Source organism: Acyrthosiphon pisum, chromosome A1 (genome assembly GCF_005508785.2).
Source record: "Acyrthosiphon pisum isolate AL4f chromosome A1, pea_aphid_22Mar2018_4r6ur, whole genome shotgun sequence".
Lineage (NCBI taxonomy): Eukaryota > Metazoa > Arthropoda > Insecta > Hemiptera > Aphididae > Acyrthosiphon > Acyrthosiphon pisum.
Window position 1 is genome coordinate 158,958,366 of NC_042494.1, and position 18,149 is coordinate 158,976,514.

General features: G+C 28.3%; 2 protein-coding genes across 3 annotated transcripts; one reads left to right on the forward strand and one right to left on the reverse strand.

Moving 5' to 3' along the window:
• Nucleotides 1-316: 316 nt before the first annotated feature.
• Nucleotides 317-9,480, reverse strand: LOC100169644 (erythroid differentiation-related factor 1). The gene is made up of 20 exons (XM_001942855.5): nt 8,902-9,480; nt 8,226-8,452; nt 8,045-8,150; nt 6,591-6,737; nt 6,360-6,512; nt 6,066-6,241; nt 5,726-5,985; nt 5,400-5,635; nt 5,100-5,325; nt 4,888-5,030; nt 4,632-4,819; nt 4,396-4,563; nt 4,088-4,326; nt 3,837-4,013; nt 3,539-3,771; nt 3,305-3,448; nt 3,079-3,233; nt 1,983-2,140; nt 1,641-1,920; nt 317-790 (listed from the first exon to the last, which is right to left on the reverse strand). Exons 1-20 carry the CDS (start codon nt 8,902-8,904, stop codon nt 667-669), a joined length of 3,543 nt encoding a protein of 1,180 aa, XP_001942890.2. The 5' UTR covers nt 8,905-9,480; the 3' UTR covers nt 317-666.
• On the forward strand, nt 9,285-14,325 carry LOC100571582 (eukaryotic translation initiation factor 3 subunit B-like). 2 transcript variants are annotated; one of them, XM_008185447.3, is made up of 6 exons: nt 9,285-9,397; nt 11,695-11,803; nt 11,872-12,055; nt 12,125-12,241; nt 13,338-13,497; nt 14,093-14,325. In XM_008185447.3, exons 2-6 carry the CDS (start codon nt 11,728-11,730, stop codon nt 14,147-14,149), a joined length of 594 nt encoding a protein of 197 aa, XP_008183669.1. In that variant the 5' UTR covers nt 9,285-9,397; nt 11,695-11,727; the 3' UTR covers nt 14,150-14,325. The 2 variants fall into 2 exon arrangements, with proteins under 2 accessions (XP_008183669.1, XP_029344555.1); XM_029488695.1 differs by lacking the exon at nt 12,125-12,241.
• Nucleotides 14,326-18,149: the final 3,824 nt, after the last annotated feature.

Below are 18,149 nucleotides of genomic sequence, written 5' to 3' on the forward strand. Positions count from 1 at the left end.
AATTTCTGAGCATAAATTTGTATGTTACGCGTTTGTAAGACGGTGACAACACATGCGGTTGTGGCGTCCTCTTAATAACTACTGTCCCAAAGTAAATAGTTTAAACCATCGTTTATTAATCCCACAAGTGTTTTATAATTTTGTAAAATATACAATACTTAATATTATAAATCATTACGAATTATTGGCTAATACAGTATGACTTACTATTGTAAGATTTTTTTTCTTTTTTGAACTATGTTAAACGCACATCATTTAATGAATATAAAAAAATGGAATAATGTATGTATGTATACTTTAAAATGAAGACAAAATATATTGTTGTTGTATCATTTAATTTAAAACTCATTGACATAAATAAACATGCGTTGATACACTCGCAAAAATTGGTTTGAATTACTTTACATAATGTTTACATTGTACTATATTATTACTGTTATCATTGATTATAAATACTAGTCAATGCTATTATTTATTTCTGATTTTTGTATCACAAAAAACAAATCTTATAGTAGAAGTAGAATTATAAAAATAGTTACTAATTTCCAACATTTAATAGTAGTGTTGACTATACAAAGTAAACAAAAAAATATACAACAAATAGTAATTAATATTAATATAACAAGTATTATGATTTGTTTTAAAAATCTCACCTAATCATTAAACTTAGAAGCTTAGTTCTGATATCTGTGTAACAACTCTGAGTAAATGTGAAAAATCATCAGCGTCAGTACTTTTTCGCAGCAATTCACCATAGATTGTTTTTAATTCGTTTGTTTTATTGGTCAACCTATAACAAGTTCAAATAAATGTATAACTATTAATGTTCCATATTTATTTTTTCATTAGTTAAATAGAAAAATTACTTAAATGTATATCACATTTTTAAATAATTTTCTAATATTTAGTATCTGTAAGTTTCATATTAACCAACTAAATTGTCTTTTTGTAATTGGCTTTTGTTACAGGCACACAATGGCTTAACAAATGGTTGGGGAAGGGGGGCAATGTCCAATCCCATTGTTTATATTTTATACTAAAAGTTTAAATCAACAATATTTGAGAAATATCGCCTTAAAACAAGTAGGTCAAACTTGAACAAATTTTTGACATAATCATCACAAAGGTATATTAAATTATTAATATCATATAATTTAAATATAATATAAAATATATTATTATTAATATGTATATTTAGCTCTCTGCTTTTCTATATAACTTTCTTATTTACCTGCATTAGCCCTATTGTATTCTAACTGACTCATATGCATACTTTTTTACCAGAGCTGTTGTAAAATCGCTGTTTGGTGTTAATAAAAAGGGAATACTAATACATTATAAAAATGTCATCGTGTATAGAAAATAATAATATTTATAACGGCTAATTTTTTAAGACTATGACAAATATTTTATGAATTACAATAAGATAAATAATAAAGTTAAAGAAACATAAAGCTGTTTTTTATTTAAATGTCTTAATTTGAATTTTGACAAATTATTTCGATATAAATTGTTGATTTCAAACTCTTATTGAATAAATTATGCCTGCGTTTTCAATAAATTTAATTTTAAGCCATTTTAGATGCAAAAAAACAAGTATAAAATAATATACATTATAATTAATAACAGGGCACACTTACTTTGATGTTTTTGCCATAGCAAGCTTGATCATGGACTTCAATATATGCTGTAATCTCTCTTCTAAAAGTTTTAACAACTTTTTTTTTTTCATTTCACTATCTTGGTCATCGTCACCATTCCGATCTGTCTTGTCAAGACTATCATTATGATCATCTGAATATTTTTCCTTGCACTCATCAATACTATTTTCTGCTAACATTTTTAATATGGAAATACATTTTCCTAAAGTTTGTGTGATGGACATGATAAATTTAACTTTGGATTGAGAATTTGTTGCACCTAAATGATAATATTTATTGAAATTATTTCAAATTATTGTAAAATTAAGTGCATTTGCATACTGTCAATTTGAAGCTCATCTAAAGCAATGTTTTTTATAAGTATTTCAAGACATTCCAGTGGACGATCCATTTTATAAAACATTTCATATGCACGATTATAATGAGATGTACACTGATGAAGTGTACTTTTAAACTTTGGAATATCCACTTCCAAACACCTGATAAAAAAATATGAACTTGTAGTTGTAAGCTGAGAGTAAACATTTAATAAAAAATAACAGTTTACCATTATAAATAAATATTAATATCGATAGCTAAGCAACATATTTCAAGGTTTTCAGGAAAATTAAAAATCATTTTGTTATTATTTTAATACAGTGTACTATCTGTAACTTGAACCTTGATAACTCGCAATTCTCGACATCTCGAACAATAAAATTCCCTTTCAAATAACAATAATACATAGAGATATTGATAACTCAAAATTTTTAAATCAAATTTTCTTTATCCCCTTGAACTTTGAGTTACCGAGAGTCGACTGTATTTAAATTTTTTTGATAAGCAATAACTTTTTTTTATGAAAAATTTTTCGTTTAGTACTTTTTATATTTGTACATCTTTTAATATAAATACCTATACATTTTTGATTATTATTTGCGTTGATACAGAAATTAGAATACATAAGTTTAATAATTTATCTAATGAATGTATCTTCTATTATATTTTGGTATTATAATGCCATTATACATGCGCTTGTGTTCAACAAAATAAAGTTTAAACAAATATTTTTATAAATGTCGCTTTTCCCCTAAACATTTGTGATAATGTTGTCAATTCCCTATTATTGTCATTTAGACCGAGAGAATTTTGGAGAAAACAAAATATAAGTGTCAATTATATCGTAACCCTATAAATCATATTCTTCATTAAATAATGTTCACAGATGTTTTGCATAAGTTCATTGAAAAACTCAAATTTTTCTCCATCCAATGATATGTCATGTCGCTTTGACCCTATGTGTTGCTTGGACCCTTTTTCTGTGTGGCCATCGATATAGGCTTAGAGTTTTATAAAGCATACAATATATTATACATTTATACTATTACAATAAAAATAAAAATCACAGTAGTTGTACTTTACCAATGTCCATCATTACCTTAAACGATGGTGATACAAAGACGCTAGTCTGTCATGAATGTATGCTGCCCGGAATTCGTACAACAATTTTCTAGACGAATCATTTTCCAAATCACAATATTTTAAAGCTTTCAAGAGTAAACTGATAACTTCTTTCTCAGCTTCAACCCTATCCTAAATGTTATATAATTTTTTCTATGAGTCAAAACAAATTATTATAATTCAACTGAATATCAGACACTTACACTGAATACAGATGGATCATCTTGAGATTGTATAGCCATATTGTAAATGGTTGTTGATAAGTCCCAACAAACCATGTCCCAGAGTTTTGGATTAAAACGACGGCAGCCCAGCACTGCCAAACCTTTCATGTAGCTTTCCACAGCCTAAAATATTAGTATAAAATAATAAAATGGGTTACAATATTATACAGTCAACTGAAATAATTAATTTCAATTTAAAAACAATCAACTAACCTTGTTAGTAAAATCCTCATCTTTTAAAATTTCTCCTAAGGAAACCATGTATTGTGATGAATAATATGACACGTGTCTATATAAGCGGCCCATGTTTGAATACAACAAAGCGAGATTAATTAAATCTTCAGTACTTTCAAATTTATCAATTCCCTTGGACAAATAATGTTTGGATTGTTTTAGCAGCCATTGCAATCTTGAAGGAGTTAACTCAATTTTATCTCTTAAAGCAGCTATAAAAATTAAATTAAAGTGATATGAACCCCAATTAATTTAGGCCTAAAGAAAAGTAACTTACTTGCAATTTCGTCTATGTATCCTGATGTGATTTCATTGTAAACATTACCAATTCTTCTGTTCAAATTATTTTTGTTTTTTTCATTTGTTTCTAATTCTAAAGAACGTCCATAACAATTAGCTGCTGCATTCAACATATCTTCTTTTGACTCAAACAATTGTGGTATTAAATTGAAATCTATAACATTATAAAATAAATATCTTTTATAAAAATTTAATAATTTTTAGCCAATATTCCTAAATAGAAACTACCTTCTTGTGTGTAACTGTCACATTCGCTTTGCAATGCTTCTCTTATTTCTATATCATAATTTTCATCAGTTTTAAACTCATCTGTGTATTGTTGAGCTTTATCCCAGTTTTGAGCAATCAACAAACAGCAATCACCACAACGTCCCAATAAAAATCCAAATAGGTCGTTGATATTGGTGTTAATAATACATAGCCGACATTCAAATACAGATCGAAAGTGTTTCAATGCTATTCCATACCTATAGTAAAAATAAATGTTTAACATTTGAAATATCACATATATTTATCACATCTATTTTTTATCTTACTTGTTACATGTAAACTCATATTCGGCTAATGCAGCATAGGATAAACATGCTTTTTCATAAAGTAATACCCGTAAGTGTTGTTTCCAAGAATCACTGTCCTTAGCATCGGGTGGATTATGCCAAGTGGGCATAGTTTCAGCAATAGATTTACAGAGTAATGTGCTAGGACTAAAAACAGTAGAACCACAGATTGCAGTGATTTAAAAAGGATCATATATTTTTTAACAAGTACTTACACATTTTTAGTGTCATCATCATTTTCAACAACAATATTAGCTTTATTACGTTTGCGATTTTTATTTTTTACACCTTTGTTGACAACTTTTTCATCTTCTTTCATTTGATGATCCATTTCAGAAACAAGATATGGCATAGGAATTGCATTGGATGATGATGCCATTTTAGGTTCATCCCCAAACTTTTTCTAAGTTCAAAGAAATTATACATTAATTAAAAACTATAAATATACAAAATCAATTATTTATTTCAGACCATATTATCTTCATCAGTACACTGTGGATTAAGATTCTTAAAATACTGTAAACAACTTAAGCCACAACCGACATGATATAATGCTTTTTGACAACGTTCTTCCAACGTCTTTACTACAGGTTCTGATCGAGGAAACTTATGTTCTGAATTCATAAATAATAAATATAAGTTAATAATTTAAATTTCATGTATTAAAAGAAATGAATAATTACTTGTAGATTTTTTTTTTTTTGTGTGTGATAAACATAATTCATGTACATCAACAGAAAAGGTAGGGGTTTCATCATCAGAGCCAAATGATGAATCGTCATCAGAATCGACATGAGATGTAAGAGAATCTTCACCAATATTAGTTAAATCATCTAGTTTAGGCGATGTGGGATTGGTATTAACTGGGATATAGAGGTCAGATAACATGTAGTTTACGGATGTAACAATCTGTAAATCATAAAATAAATGCATTATTAAAAGTTATTTTAACTAATTACAGACTTATATTTATTATTGATTACTTGAGGGTACTTTGTTTTATTTAATAATTTCAAACAATTGTTTAGTAACATTTGGATAGTAATTGGACTAGATGGTATTCCAACATCTGGGTTGTGTTTTAAATTCCGAGCAACGCGATATAACAACATACCGACAGGAACAGTGAATGGATTTTGACCTTCACAACGTCCTTCGACTAACGATTCAGAACATAATGATGTCAAGTCATAAAGTTTCACTACATCGTCATTTTTCCCTACACATTAAATAGATGTAATTAAGACTATAGCACATATATACGGTCAATAACTATATTTAACGCTTCTAATTAATTTTTATTTTATACCTTTGAATAACCAGTACGTATGTCCAGCTTTAGTGGCATTTGACTTCAAAAATGATAATATATTTTGTGCGACATCTCTGATGACTTTAGGTGAAAATGACGAACCATTCATGAATGGCAAGTCTTCAGTTTTTACTAACTCATACTTTTGAACAATTCCATTTAAATGATAACACATTACAACTTCAGGAACATTGCACATCAAATTATCTAACCAATAATCAATCCCAGTTAACACACTTATGGGTTTTGACATATCTCTAAATTTAAAAGTTAAATTTTAGTATTATCTTTAATTTAATACAAAACCATAGATTATGGTTAAAATTAAATATTCAACCTTAATCTCAGACTTATGCAAGGATAAGTGCCACCTCCAAAAATTGGTAAGTCTGTACCAAGTAACATTCTCAGATCTTCAAAATTCCATAAAACATTTTGGTTGAATAATCGATGTGTCTTAGGATCATCAGGGAATTCTTCTTCTGGTGTAGGTTCTGGTAAAGGAGGAGCTGACTGCAAATAATTTTTGGTTTAATGCATATATAAACTTAATATATTTATTATTTAATTAGTAATTCAACGTTTCTGTAAATATTAAATATATATAATTGCAAGACTAAGAAAAACATACTGAAGAAAGTGGACTTGGTAAAATTTTATTTGGTAATTGGTAATCATTGTTGGAATTTGATGACTCAGCAATGCTATAATGTAAGAACTTTGAGATCAAACTTCTTTGTTGTATAACATCAAAAGTGTTCACTTTGTGCGTTATACATTTCTCCTGTATTCAGTCACACAAATAATTAGATTCAATAAATTATAATCCAAATATGCAATAATTAAACACAATTTATCTTACTTTTCTATCAAATGATTCTAAAATATGACCGTAGAAAAATTTTCTAAGCCATTCCCAGTCATCAGCTGTTTGCACCATCAAATGTTTGTGAACGTCAAATTCGTCTAGAAGCAATGTATTTTCAATCCTATGAACCATCATGCTCACCTTTAGTGAATTTAAATAGTTTAATTAAAATGAGTAATTATTTATTTAAATAGCTTAATAATATTAAATAACTATTTGTAGTATAACAATCTTTTTAAGCATTAATGCCTTAAATAATCAAAAGTTTGGATTAAAATGTACACATATTTAAATAATATTACAGCAAGCAGACTTAAATTTTCAGTAGTATGGTGTAATCGAGGATGTAATGCAATAAATCTTACAAATTTTATAAATATTTTTACCAATCACTTTAAATCAAAATTAATTCCACCACATAACTGTTTTAACTTTTATGTACAAAATATATTCAAATGTGATTGAATAAACTTTTGTTTACATACTACCACTGAGAATCCATCTATGTAGACCACCTATTAGTTATTTATTTATAAGGTAAAGATTTTTGCATAAATATAAAAAATACAGAATGCAATTAGTAAAGTGGTTTAAGACTATTTCACTAAGAGTTTTTAAAATATGCAATAACATTAAGAATAATATTCTTTAAAACGCGCTACAAAAATCATGGGGGAAAAACTGGTGAAACATGTATATAACATCAAAATGGTATAATAATTATATGATGATAATTAAAAATGCTTCAATTTCTCCAAAAACTCATTTTTTTGTAAAAGATAAAGAAATATGCAGTCAAAATTTGTATTAAATTTCACTATTTGACAGAAGAAATGTGTACAACTTATAAAGAATATTCAAAAAACACTAGAAAACAACATACAAATCCAAGAAGCACCAAACACAAATGATCCATATTATAAATTAAATAATATGTATACATGACTACAGTCACATTGCCAATACACCTACTAGGTTTTATTATGGATTACTAAATATATGAATATATGATAAAATACAGTTAAAATCCATTGTCATGAGCACTATAAATCAGTCACACATTTAAGATTTAACCATCATCTCATTGATGCGCAGAGCTGCACTACCACCACCATTTAGGGCCATTAAGTTGTACTCGTTTGATAGGTTTGATTTTAAACAAAATATATTGTTGATATAATTTACTGACATATTTGTAGTTTGCTCGACTATGTTTTGATACCTAACCAAATTGATTATTTAAAAATTATACATTGACTGGCATGCATGAAATATATTTGCATCCCTTCCAATAAAAACCTAGTTGCTGCACTTATGATGATATGGTTTGTTATAAGATATAACATTTAATTAATTATAAGAACTTATTAACACAACTGTAATTAATTGTGAGGTATTTAATGTTATATTATTAGCTAATATTAAATATTTAAATTTAAAAAAATTACCGATTTGTTACTGTAGGGTATTTTTAATAGCCGTTTGATATTTTCAGCATCTGACACAACATCAACTTCCCCAATGCAGTCTGGAAACATGTGAGCCATTTGAAAACTAAAAAAAAATATTATGAAGGTAATAAATCAAAAAATTACAAGAATGTTTTTAAAATATACAACATTTTCTTACCTAGAAAATCCATCTGAATGAGATAACATGTGCCGCAAGCCATAAGATTCAGCCGCACTACTTAACCAATTTGAAGGTGGAAGATTTAGATCAGTGTTACATTGAAGATGGGCAAAATTAGGTGGTCGAAGAACTGAAGAATATTTGACAATAGCTTTTGATTTAATTGTATCAAATTCAGTTTTTGATATTTGAAGAGAATTCATTTTATTATTGTTTTTTTTACTCTAAAAAAAATTGGAAGTAATATTTAGTGATAAATTAAAATAAAAATAAATCATAGAAAATTGTTTAAAATGTATTTATTAGTGGGCCTCAGAATTTCATATATTTGACTATTTGAGTATTTATTTTTTTATCACAAGTAGAGAATAAATTGATCTATGCCGTAGCTTTTTTTTATTTTTATTTATATACCAAACGTACAGACCATCTAAATCATTCATTCATTTTTTTTTTGTCATTTTTTAATTACAAATTAGTGAGCATTAATATCAAAAGAACCAGTTTTGTTTCATGTTAATCATCTTCACTTGAACACACAATAGCTTTAGTTGTTTATAGATTTTAAACTTAATCTTAAAATCTAAACCATAAACTATCACAGTTGAAATCGTTACAGATAAACAAAACACAGGTAGTTTTCTTTATCTGTTCCGAATTATGTATGTCTTACCATGATTGTTACACCTTTAAAACAGCGTAAACATCAAATGACCATCAGACACCAAATCTAAAGGCGTTTTTCAGTATTTCACATCGGAACCACAAGATAACCATGCATTTTTTCATATGACAATACCATTCAAAAGGTTAGAAGTACGATATCACTTCAATTTACGGCTCAATAGTAAAATTAATACACTAGGTAGCACGATTAAATATAGATGATGGATCTTCAACTGTAGCATAGATGAAATGTATGTTTAATCTATGACTGTAGTTAATAGTTAGTAGTCACTAGTGGTTTATAGCACTCGCGTCTCACATTGTCAGTACTCGTGTGATAGTACAGAACAAAAATAGTTTTTAATTAATATAATAATTGCACACGTCTATATCGACAGAACTCCGGACCGGACAGTAGCCACTATAATATAGTCACTATTCAGTATTGGACCAGAACATCGAGATTCCAGAATTCGAGAAAACAGAACGATACATCAATATAGGTATAGTTTTTAATTAATTATAGTTTTTATACAAGACAGTAAATAAAAACGGTTTATATCGCTATTGTTTACACACATTGTTATCAAGTGAAGCTCAGCCACGATCACGATTAAAGATAGTATCCTAGTCCGTGGCTCAGCTGTGGACGGCCGCCATTTTGTCGGTTGGCAAGACATTTCATTCATTATACAAAGTGTATTAGGTAGGAACAAGGTGTATTGATACAATACATTGATAATAATATATAATAATATATAGGTAATAAGTAATAACATTTATTTTATAATATACAATAAATGCTACGAATGTATTATAAATCAATGGAGATAGGTACAACTGAGTAATAAATGCTTATAAAAAGATATTCATAATATAATATGCATTTTAGTAACACATAGGTAATATGAATACTTGTATAATACTAGTACTAGCAGTATTATGAATTCTATTTAAAATCAATATATTAATTAATAATTAATAATTATTATTTGTTAATTATAACACTTTTAAAGCACTATGTATGATAATTTAGTGAATTAACTCTTACATTTTTAATATATTTTTTCTGTAATAGGAAATTTAAAAATGACAATTTAGTTAATTTAGTTAATTATATTTAATAATATTAAAGTTGTATTTGATAAAAAGAAAGTATTTAAATACATGTATACAAATAATTTAGAACATAGAAGTCATTATGCAATGAAAAATGTTGAATTTTATTCCTTAAATCATAATATATTTTAAATTTTCTATAGTTCTGGTGTACTAAAGTGTTCGTTTTTCGGCCTCTTTAGGACATATAGCACTCCCGGTGGTGACGACTATTTGTAGTAAAATTTTCAATCAAGTTTTCAAATAAGTGACGACACCTTATCAATACACCTTGGGTAGGAATAACATCGTTTTTAATGGTAAAATAAAATAGTAAATGTAAAATTACATTTAAAAAAACATTTTTTTTTTTTTTAAACTACATGTCTGGAAATAATAAAGTACAGTACAAAATAAATCATAATTAATTAATTAATCTTATTTGAAATACCATGCAATTGCCCCCCGACCCTGATTGCTTCAATTCACGGTGGGAGTTCGCTATCTAGTTGCCTAGCTAGTACATGCTAGTACCCATACACATAATATAGATATCTATAATATTATGTCTATGCTAGTACCACAGAATAGAATTTCATCTATTATGATAAATAGTTAATAATGCAGTTCATCTTTTCACCATCGTGATTAATTTGATAATGGCGGCGCCATCTACTGCCGCCAAATCATTATTAACGCGTTCGTGAAGAATCGGCCTTCACAGTTGCTCTCTTTCATAGTTAGACAGCGCTGTCATATACGATTTACAATGATGCACGATGTAGGTATGTTTTACCTACATCGTGCAATGATGAACGAGATACCTATGGCCATATGGACAAACGGCAAACCTCCATCGGACTAAAATTTTTAGGAAAACCCGAAAACTTACTGAGGAGCTTCTCTGCTTTAGCCCTGGGGAGTGGGGACATAATATGATATTGGTCCACACGGTAGCACAGTCACAGTGGCCCAGTCCTCCCATGAATTCATACCAAAGACCGACTTAGGTAGGTACCGTAGAACGGTGTGAAATGTGAATAGCCAGTAGGTTGGCGGTATAATTAGCTTAAAACTGTCCAGACGTCCACTCTAAAAATATAAAACGGTTAAGAATACCTTTAAGGTTCTATAATATTCTATTTCATAATCTGTGGTTCTATTATAACGTCTCCGTGGAGTCAAGACGTGTAGTCCGCGTTTAGAATTTCCTTGTCATACACCAACTAAAATAATAATATGTTTATTTAATATAATAATATTAATTATTATGTAAAACCTAACCCACAGTGGAATACATACAAAGTAATAATATTATAACGAATGTAGTATGTAATGTATCTAGTACCTATATTATTACGGTAACAGGTTAACCACACGGTTTACACGGAATGCGCAGCCAGTGCAATGTTTTGATTTATAAATCCACGTTGGTTTTGATCGTTTCGTTGCTGTAAATTATTATTATTGTGGACACTGCCTATGGTAAATTATAGTCAGAAGTAGGCCGATTCATAAGTTCCATTACCTTAGCAGTTACTTATAATTTATAGTCTACCGTGGTTCTAACGCCGACTGCTATTTAACCAACTTACCATGTACAAATTTAACCTGATCATCCCTAGTCCCGTATAGTTTCACTACACGTATCTTTTTCGTTTTCTGCTCATTATTTTCGTTCCATCGTATTGACTTTTTTCAGTCGATTCCAGATAAGGCACACAGTCGATTCATCATGGCGGTGGCCGACGATGCCGTCGACAACAAATTATTGACCTCGGAATTGACCGTTGACAACAAAATCGACGAAGGTAAGACAGCGACAATTTATCAGACTCTACGGTTCCTCCACTCATTCGTGTGACATCGTCATTTTTAGTATTGCTCAATCTCGTACTGCAGAAGAAACTCGAAGTGTCCACTGTCATTAAAGTTGACGGTATTCCTAAAACCGAACCCAAAACCTTCGACCGTCTCCAACGAGTAATCACCAAAATATTTACGCAGTTCGGTAAAATCCCCAGAGTTTACTATCCAAAATCTGAAAAGGGCGACACTAAAGGGTGAGTGCCTCCTTTAGACATTCTACTTTGAACGTACACTTTGAAAAAGCCATTGTTTTCTTTTATTAGTTACTTATTCATTGAATATGAAGAACACGAAAGCGCATTGAGAGCTGTTAAGAGAGCTAATAATTCCCGATTCTGTGAACTTACTTTATTAGTACATTTAGTTTCTGACTGTAAAACGTGAGTTGAATTAATTAATTGCTTTTTATTTCAAACATAATTATTAATTTTATTTTTATTTTAAAATAGTACCTACATTTCTTTTTAGTCAATTTTTTTGAAAAAGGTACCTAGTTACTTAGTTAGATATTAAGTAGTTCAGTAGTTGTCTTTAGACTATCTTTTTTGATATTTAAGTTTTAAATCTTGATGTATTATTAATTATTAATCAGTTTTGAATGTCAAATAAGTAATAACTATCTTGATTAAAGAAGTAGGCACCTTAAATTATTTTTTAGAAAGCAAAATGTCACAACATTTTTTTTTCTTAATTAGGTATTAAATTTAATTATAATTTAGAACCTACTTGTTTGTATTTTATTTTTATGACACAATGGCAGTTGCGCTGAAGTTTTTAAAATGTGGTCGGGCAATTTTATAACTTCCCAGCCTCAATATCTTAATTATTTAATATAGAGGTACCCTAATATACATTTATTCACTCGTTTATTCATAATCACGGTTTAAATATACTCATGCTCATATTAAAGTTATGAAGTAAACAAAATATGGCCGGCCGGCCACATTTTTTAAAAAAGAGGTCAGGCCACGGTCCGACGTCAGCATGGACTTCGGTGCCACTGCACAATGGTATTTTTATAAGAATATATTGTTCATTCATTGTTTAATTTGTTATTTTTGGAGACGGACTGACTAAGTTAAATCAAAATACCTACCCTTATTTGAATTCCTAAAAAAGTAAACTGACATGTTAGGTAGGTACGTGTATTTAAATAGTTTTATAAATAGTTGATCAGGTTATATATTCTACCTACCTATTATATTTGCATATAATAAAATTGAAATTTTGAATTTTGTGTCACAGATATCTCATTTGACCTTAATGTGCTTATAAATTATATATTATAATTTAGTTATTTCATTTTTCATGATCAGATATGATAACACAAAAATAATATTATTATTTCCAATAATCTTACTAAAAATATGTTTACAACGCTGATAAGTGTCTGTTTAAAAAAAAAAACCCAATTAATTAATTAACTTTTTAACTTTTGAAACTACCTATAATAACTTTTTATCATACATATTATAGAATAGCAACCCTGCTACAGCCAATACCAAGCTATAATGAGCCACATTCCTCGAGTACACCTACTACATATCATCAATATCATGTAAACAAGAGTTTATACATTCGTATTCAAGATTGGATGAATAACGTTCCACATATACCAGATTTAGAAAAACGTAAAGTAAGTAAAATGTTTTGTTATATAATTTTTTTCTAATTAATAACATTGATGTCTAAGGGAAGTGCAAACTTCCTGAAATACATATAGAGGGAGATTAAAATGTAATATTTTACATGCTTATAACTTACATAAAAATTAAACTATCATAAAACAAGCAACGTAGGGACACAGGTAATATTCTTTATAACATTAAATTAGTTCTACTAAACATAAATTTACTAAGTCGCGCTTGGGCCAGAGAGAGAAAACAAATAGTGTGCAACATTCTTTTAATGTTAAATAGTTCCATATCTTTCTATATCTAATTTGTGTTAACTGTGTGTCAAAACAGTCTCTGAAGGGGAACTGCCACACATACTGGTGGAGAAATAAGTCTGCGATGTATTATGAAACGTTTATTACCTATAACCTATGTACAAGTTTGGTCTTCTTATAATATATCTAGAGTTTGGACTCAAGTAGTCTATTATTTATGGTTTTGATGTCTAATATCTAGCCAAGCTTTCTAACTTTCCAAAATCTTGTAGTTTGTCGTACTCAGTCCTTTTTCATTTTCAGTTCATTTTGTTTGTTTTATTGCATTGACATTTTTCAGATGATTGCAGAAGCCCAATTGGCCATGGTCAAGAATAAAGTTTCCAAGAAATGTTGAAGACTTTTATTAGTTACCTGGATATTTGAGTATGACAAACACGAAAGAGCCTTGGATGCTGTTACGCAAGCTATTAATTTCCAACTAAACTAACTAAGTCATATTACTCATACTTTATTAATACAATTATTTACTGACTATAAAAGTGAGTTTAATAAAACATTTAATTCAAAGTGGACTGCAATTTTAATTTATTTTTATATAATAATACTTTTCCTGGAAAACTGCTGGACAGTCACACTGTGCATTCATATCAATATGGCATTTTTGTCATAACATAAGAGGGCCACATTGAAATATTGAATATAGTATTGTTATTTAAAATTTGTCAACAACTCAAACAATCTTGATTTTTTTAGTTTTTACTATTCGTATATATTCAGCTCACCTTAGTTGATTGCTATTTACAAACTAAATTAATATGTATGTATTTTTCATATTTTTTGAGCTGTATTTTTATGATTAATTATATCTAACAAATGATTTTTCGGCCTGTAAGAAATGTGTGTACCTACTGAATATACAGTCTTTTAATTTCCTTGTCTCTGTGTATTGCTACTAGGTCATAGGTCATGAGCCATGACTCATGGATAAAGTAAAATATATTATGTCAACATTATTTTCAATATTTACATATTTTGAACAAGTAAATTATGTATTTATGCTTTTTTTTACTGTTGAAATAATCTTTTAGGCATAATAATTCTTATGAAACAATATGGTATTTATGACGTGTTACATGAACAATCACTAACCATTTGAAAAATCAGTATTGAGCTAAACCTAATTTAAACATAATTTAGTGGCCCATAATTAGTCTATTAAATTTTATTGAACCATCAGATTAATACATTTTCATGCAACCCATCATTAGTGTATAAAATGAGTCTGTATTAAGTAAAATATCAACTAATTTATATAATGGATGTAAAATTTTAAATATTGAATCCCTTCATATTATGCATGTTTTGCAGTTGTTTTTGAATATAATAATACAATTAATTCTCCTACTCATAATTATTACACATGGTTTGTTAAAGATATTAATATTACATTACTTAAATTAAGGACTGTTTTTGTCAATCAGGACCATATTTTTTATACTCACTCAATTTTCTATTAAACATAAAATATTTATTCATGATTTTATAGATTTTAAATAAGTAACAAGAAAACTTACGTCTCTAGATTTAAATAATATTTGAATATAATTAACATGTCGGTTGTAATAATTTATTTGTAAATAATATTGATTTTTATATAAATAAGATATTTAAAATCTGTAATATTTATATACAAAACAATAAGTAAATTTGATAGCTAAGGTACAAAACATGAAATGGCGTGAGGAGGGAGGCCCACCAGTGTGGATACCCTCTAACTTAGGATACATAATATCTACTATTTATAATTTATTTTTTATTTTTATTGTTATATTCTTGATATGTTTATTTAATATTATTACGGTACTTATATGAACTCTCTCCTCCAGCACAGCTTTTGGCTTTGGAGGTGATCCGACAGAAATTTGATTATTATTATTACACTTTGTAGATATTGCTTGTTGGAGAGTTAATAAATTATTATTATTAAAATTCTGGTGCCAGATCATCATTGAAGAATTAAATATGGGTTTGTGGTTTAGAACTATTATTTTGGATTGTTTTTCTATTCAATGGACATCCATTTGTACTAACATCACTATGTAATAGCTATACGCAATAGGTTAGGTTACTAATTTGTACATCTGACACTCGAACTTGCTTAAATATCATCTGACCAATGATGACGGACCCGGGGCGGATTTGAGATGAGGGGGTGACGTGGCGATTACCCCCTCCCCCTAGGGATTTTTTACTTGAATTATAGCGCCGTATGATATAATGAATATGAAATTCATAATTCATAACTATAACTTCAAACTTAATAAATGATACAAAAAGGTATATTTTTTTTTTAATATATCATCAATTATATTGTTTTTTGATTATCAATACAAATTATCGAATTTAAATAACAAGATTATGTTCAAAACAAATTTGAAATTGGTTATAACCATAGATATTAAAAGAATATTTTCTTAGTTATAACCACGATTATTGCTGTAGACAACTTACTTGCCACGGTTATATAGTTATATAGTTTTGTTATAGATAGAATGACAGATAAAATTATTTTACCGCCAAGCAGTGCTACAGCGTGCTTGCACCGCCGTATAAATCTGTTATCACTTCATTTTTATAAAATAAATTAAATATTTTGTTCACTGTGACTGTGCTAAATAACTCAATTTTAATATTGAGTGCTACCTAAAAACTTTATTTTCATTGTTGCATTTTACATTTTTAAATCGTCACCACATAAAAAAGAGAATTTTACCTGTGAAATATAATTTTTATTTTTTCACATCGAAACTACCGAAAAAGTTATTGGAGTTTGAAAAAAAACAAAAAATAATGGATTTTGAAACAATAAGAACTTTTTTTTCGTATAAGTCATATCAAAAAAAATAATGATATTTCACATATCATGTTCTGAATCATATATTTATATTGTTTACCAATTTGAAGTCTTTACTTTTACCACAGAATAGATGAAATCTATTCTGTGCTTTTACTGAGTGGTTCTCAGCAGAACAGTTTTTCTGTGCTGCATACATATTTTGTAAGAAGGAGACACCACATACGGGTGTAACGTCCTCTTAATATTTGAGCTTATTATAAAATATTTTTGTTTAAACTGCCTCATTTATAATTTAAAGCAGATTTTAAAAATTAATGTACCTATATTAGCAATTTTACTTCCTATAACTTTCCTGCCTAGCTGATTACCATATTATGCTTTCCTGCTTTTGGTATTTTGCTTATTGCTTTGTTTATTAGATTAAAAACGTGGATGAGGTCACGCATGGGTGAGGAAAGATTAACTGGCTTAGCTTTACTCAATACTCATAGGCATAGTATAAGAAATAAGAAATAAAAATTATTCCTTATACTATGCTCATAGGCCACAGGGACATGTGGAAAAAATCATTGACAGATTTGCGGCTGATAAAAAAAAACGATAGGATTGTTGCTCAAATAAATTATTAATACATTTGTTTATTTAATATTTAATTAAAGACTGTTGCATTTTTATACGGTTTAATTTTTTGTCTAGTTGGTACTTTGGGGGGTCAAAAGTAAAAATTTCCTAGTAGTTTTCAAAAACGCCGTGAAAAACAAAAGAAAAATTAAAGAAAAACGGGAATTTTTACGCAAAATCTGTTTTCGAGAAAATTGATTTTGGTTTTTGGTGCTACTCTTAAACAAATGACCGTAGGTACTTGAAATTTTGACTGAATGTTTATATTAGCATTTTCTATACGCCATAACATTTTCCAAATATTTTGATTTATTTTGAGATCTTTACGGACATTTGCAGTTCCCATTTTTTTTAGTTTTTTTTTTCTATAAATACCAATACAATTTTATTTGTTGGTTAAAAAAGCATGAACATTTAATAGAAGGTTCCTAGTATATTGTTTCAAAGGCAGATAAAAAAAATTAAATTCTATAGTCACAATTTTTTTTTATAAGCATCTAAAGTTCAAATATTGACAATGTACGTAAAAATGACGAAAATTTGCAAATTATTTTTAGTTAGAAATTGATGAAAAATTTTCTTTTTATTTTAGATTTGAAATTGTAATACAAGATTCCTCATAGGTTTGTCTACCTTTTAAAAAAAAAAATGTCTACAATCAAGTCAAATCAAATTTTTATGAGCGTTTGAAATTCATATTTTTACAACATTTGATATTCACTCGATTTCTCATGTAACGATCTTCTTATTTTGTTGTAATTAAAAAACGAATGACTGTAAATACTTGAAAATTTCACTGAATGTTTATATTAGCATTTTCTATACACGATAAAATTTTGAAAATAATATGACTCTTTTTGAGCTGTTTACGGACAGTTGTCAGTTTTGCCGACTACTGCAGCCAATCACACCGGTT

Excerpts from the sequence above, each read along its gene's own strand:
- LOC100571582 (XM_008185447.3), top strand. The coding sequence starts at position 11,728 with ATGGCGGTGGCCGACGATGCCGTCGACAACAAATTATTGACCTCGGAA. Across the intron at positions 11,804-11,871 it reads TGACAACAAAATCGACGAAG|TATTGCTCAATCTCGTACTG; the intron begins GTAAGACAGCGA and ends CGTCATTTTTAG. Across the intron at positions 13,498-14,092 it reads CAGATTTAGAAAAACGTAAA|ATGATTGCAGAAGCCCAATT; the intron begins GTAAGTAAAATG and ends GACATTTTTCAG.
- LOC100169644 (XM_001942855.5), bottom strand. Across the intron at positions 6,242-6,359 it reads TACCAAGTCCACTTTCTTCA|TCAGCTCCTCCTTTACCAGA; the intron begins GTATGTTTTTCT and ends AATTATTTGCAG. Across the intron at positions 5,986-6,065 it reads TGCATAAGTCTGAGATTAAG|AGATATGTCAAAACCCATAA; the intron begins GTTGAATATTTA and ends TTTTAAATTTAG.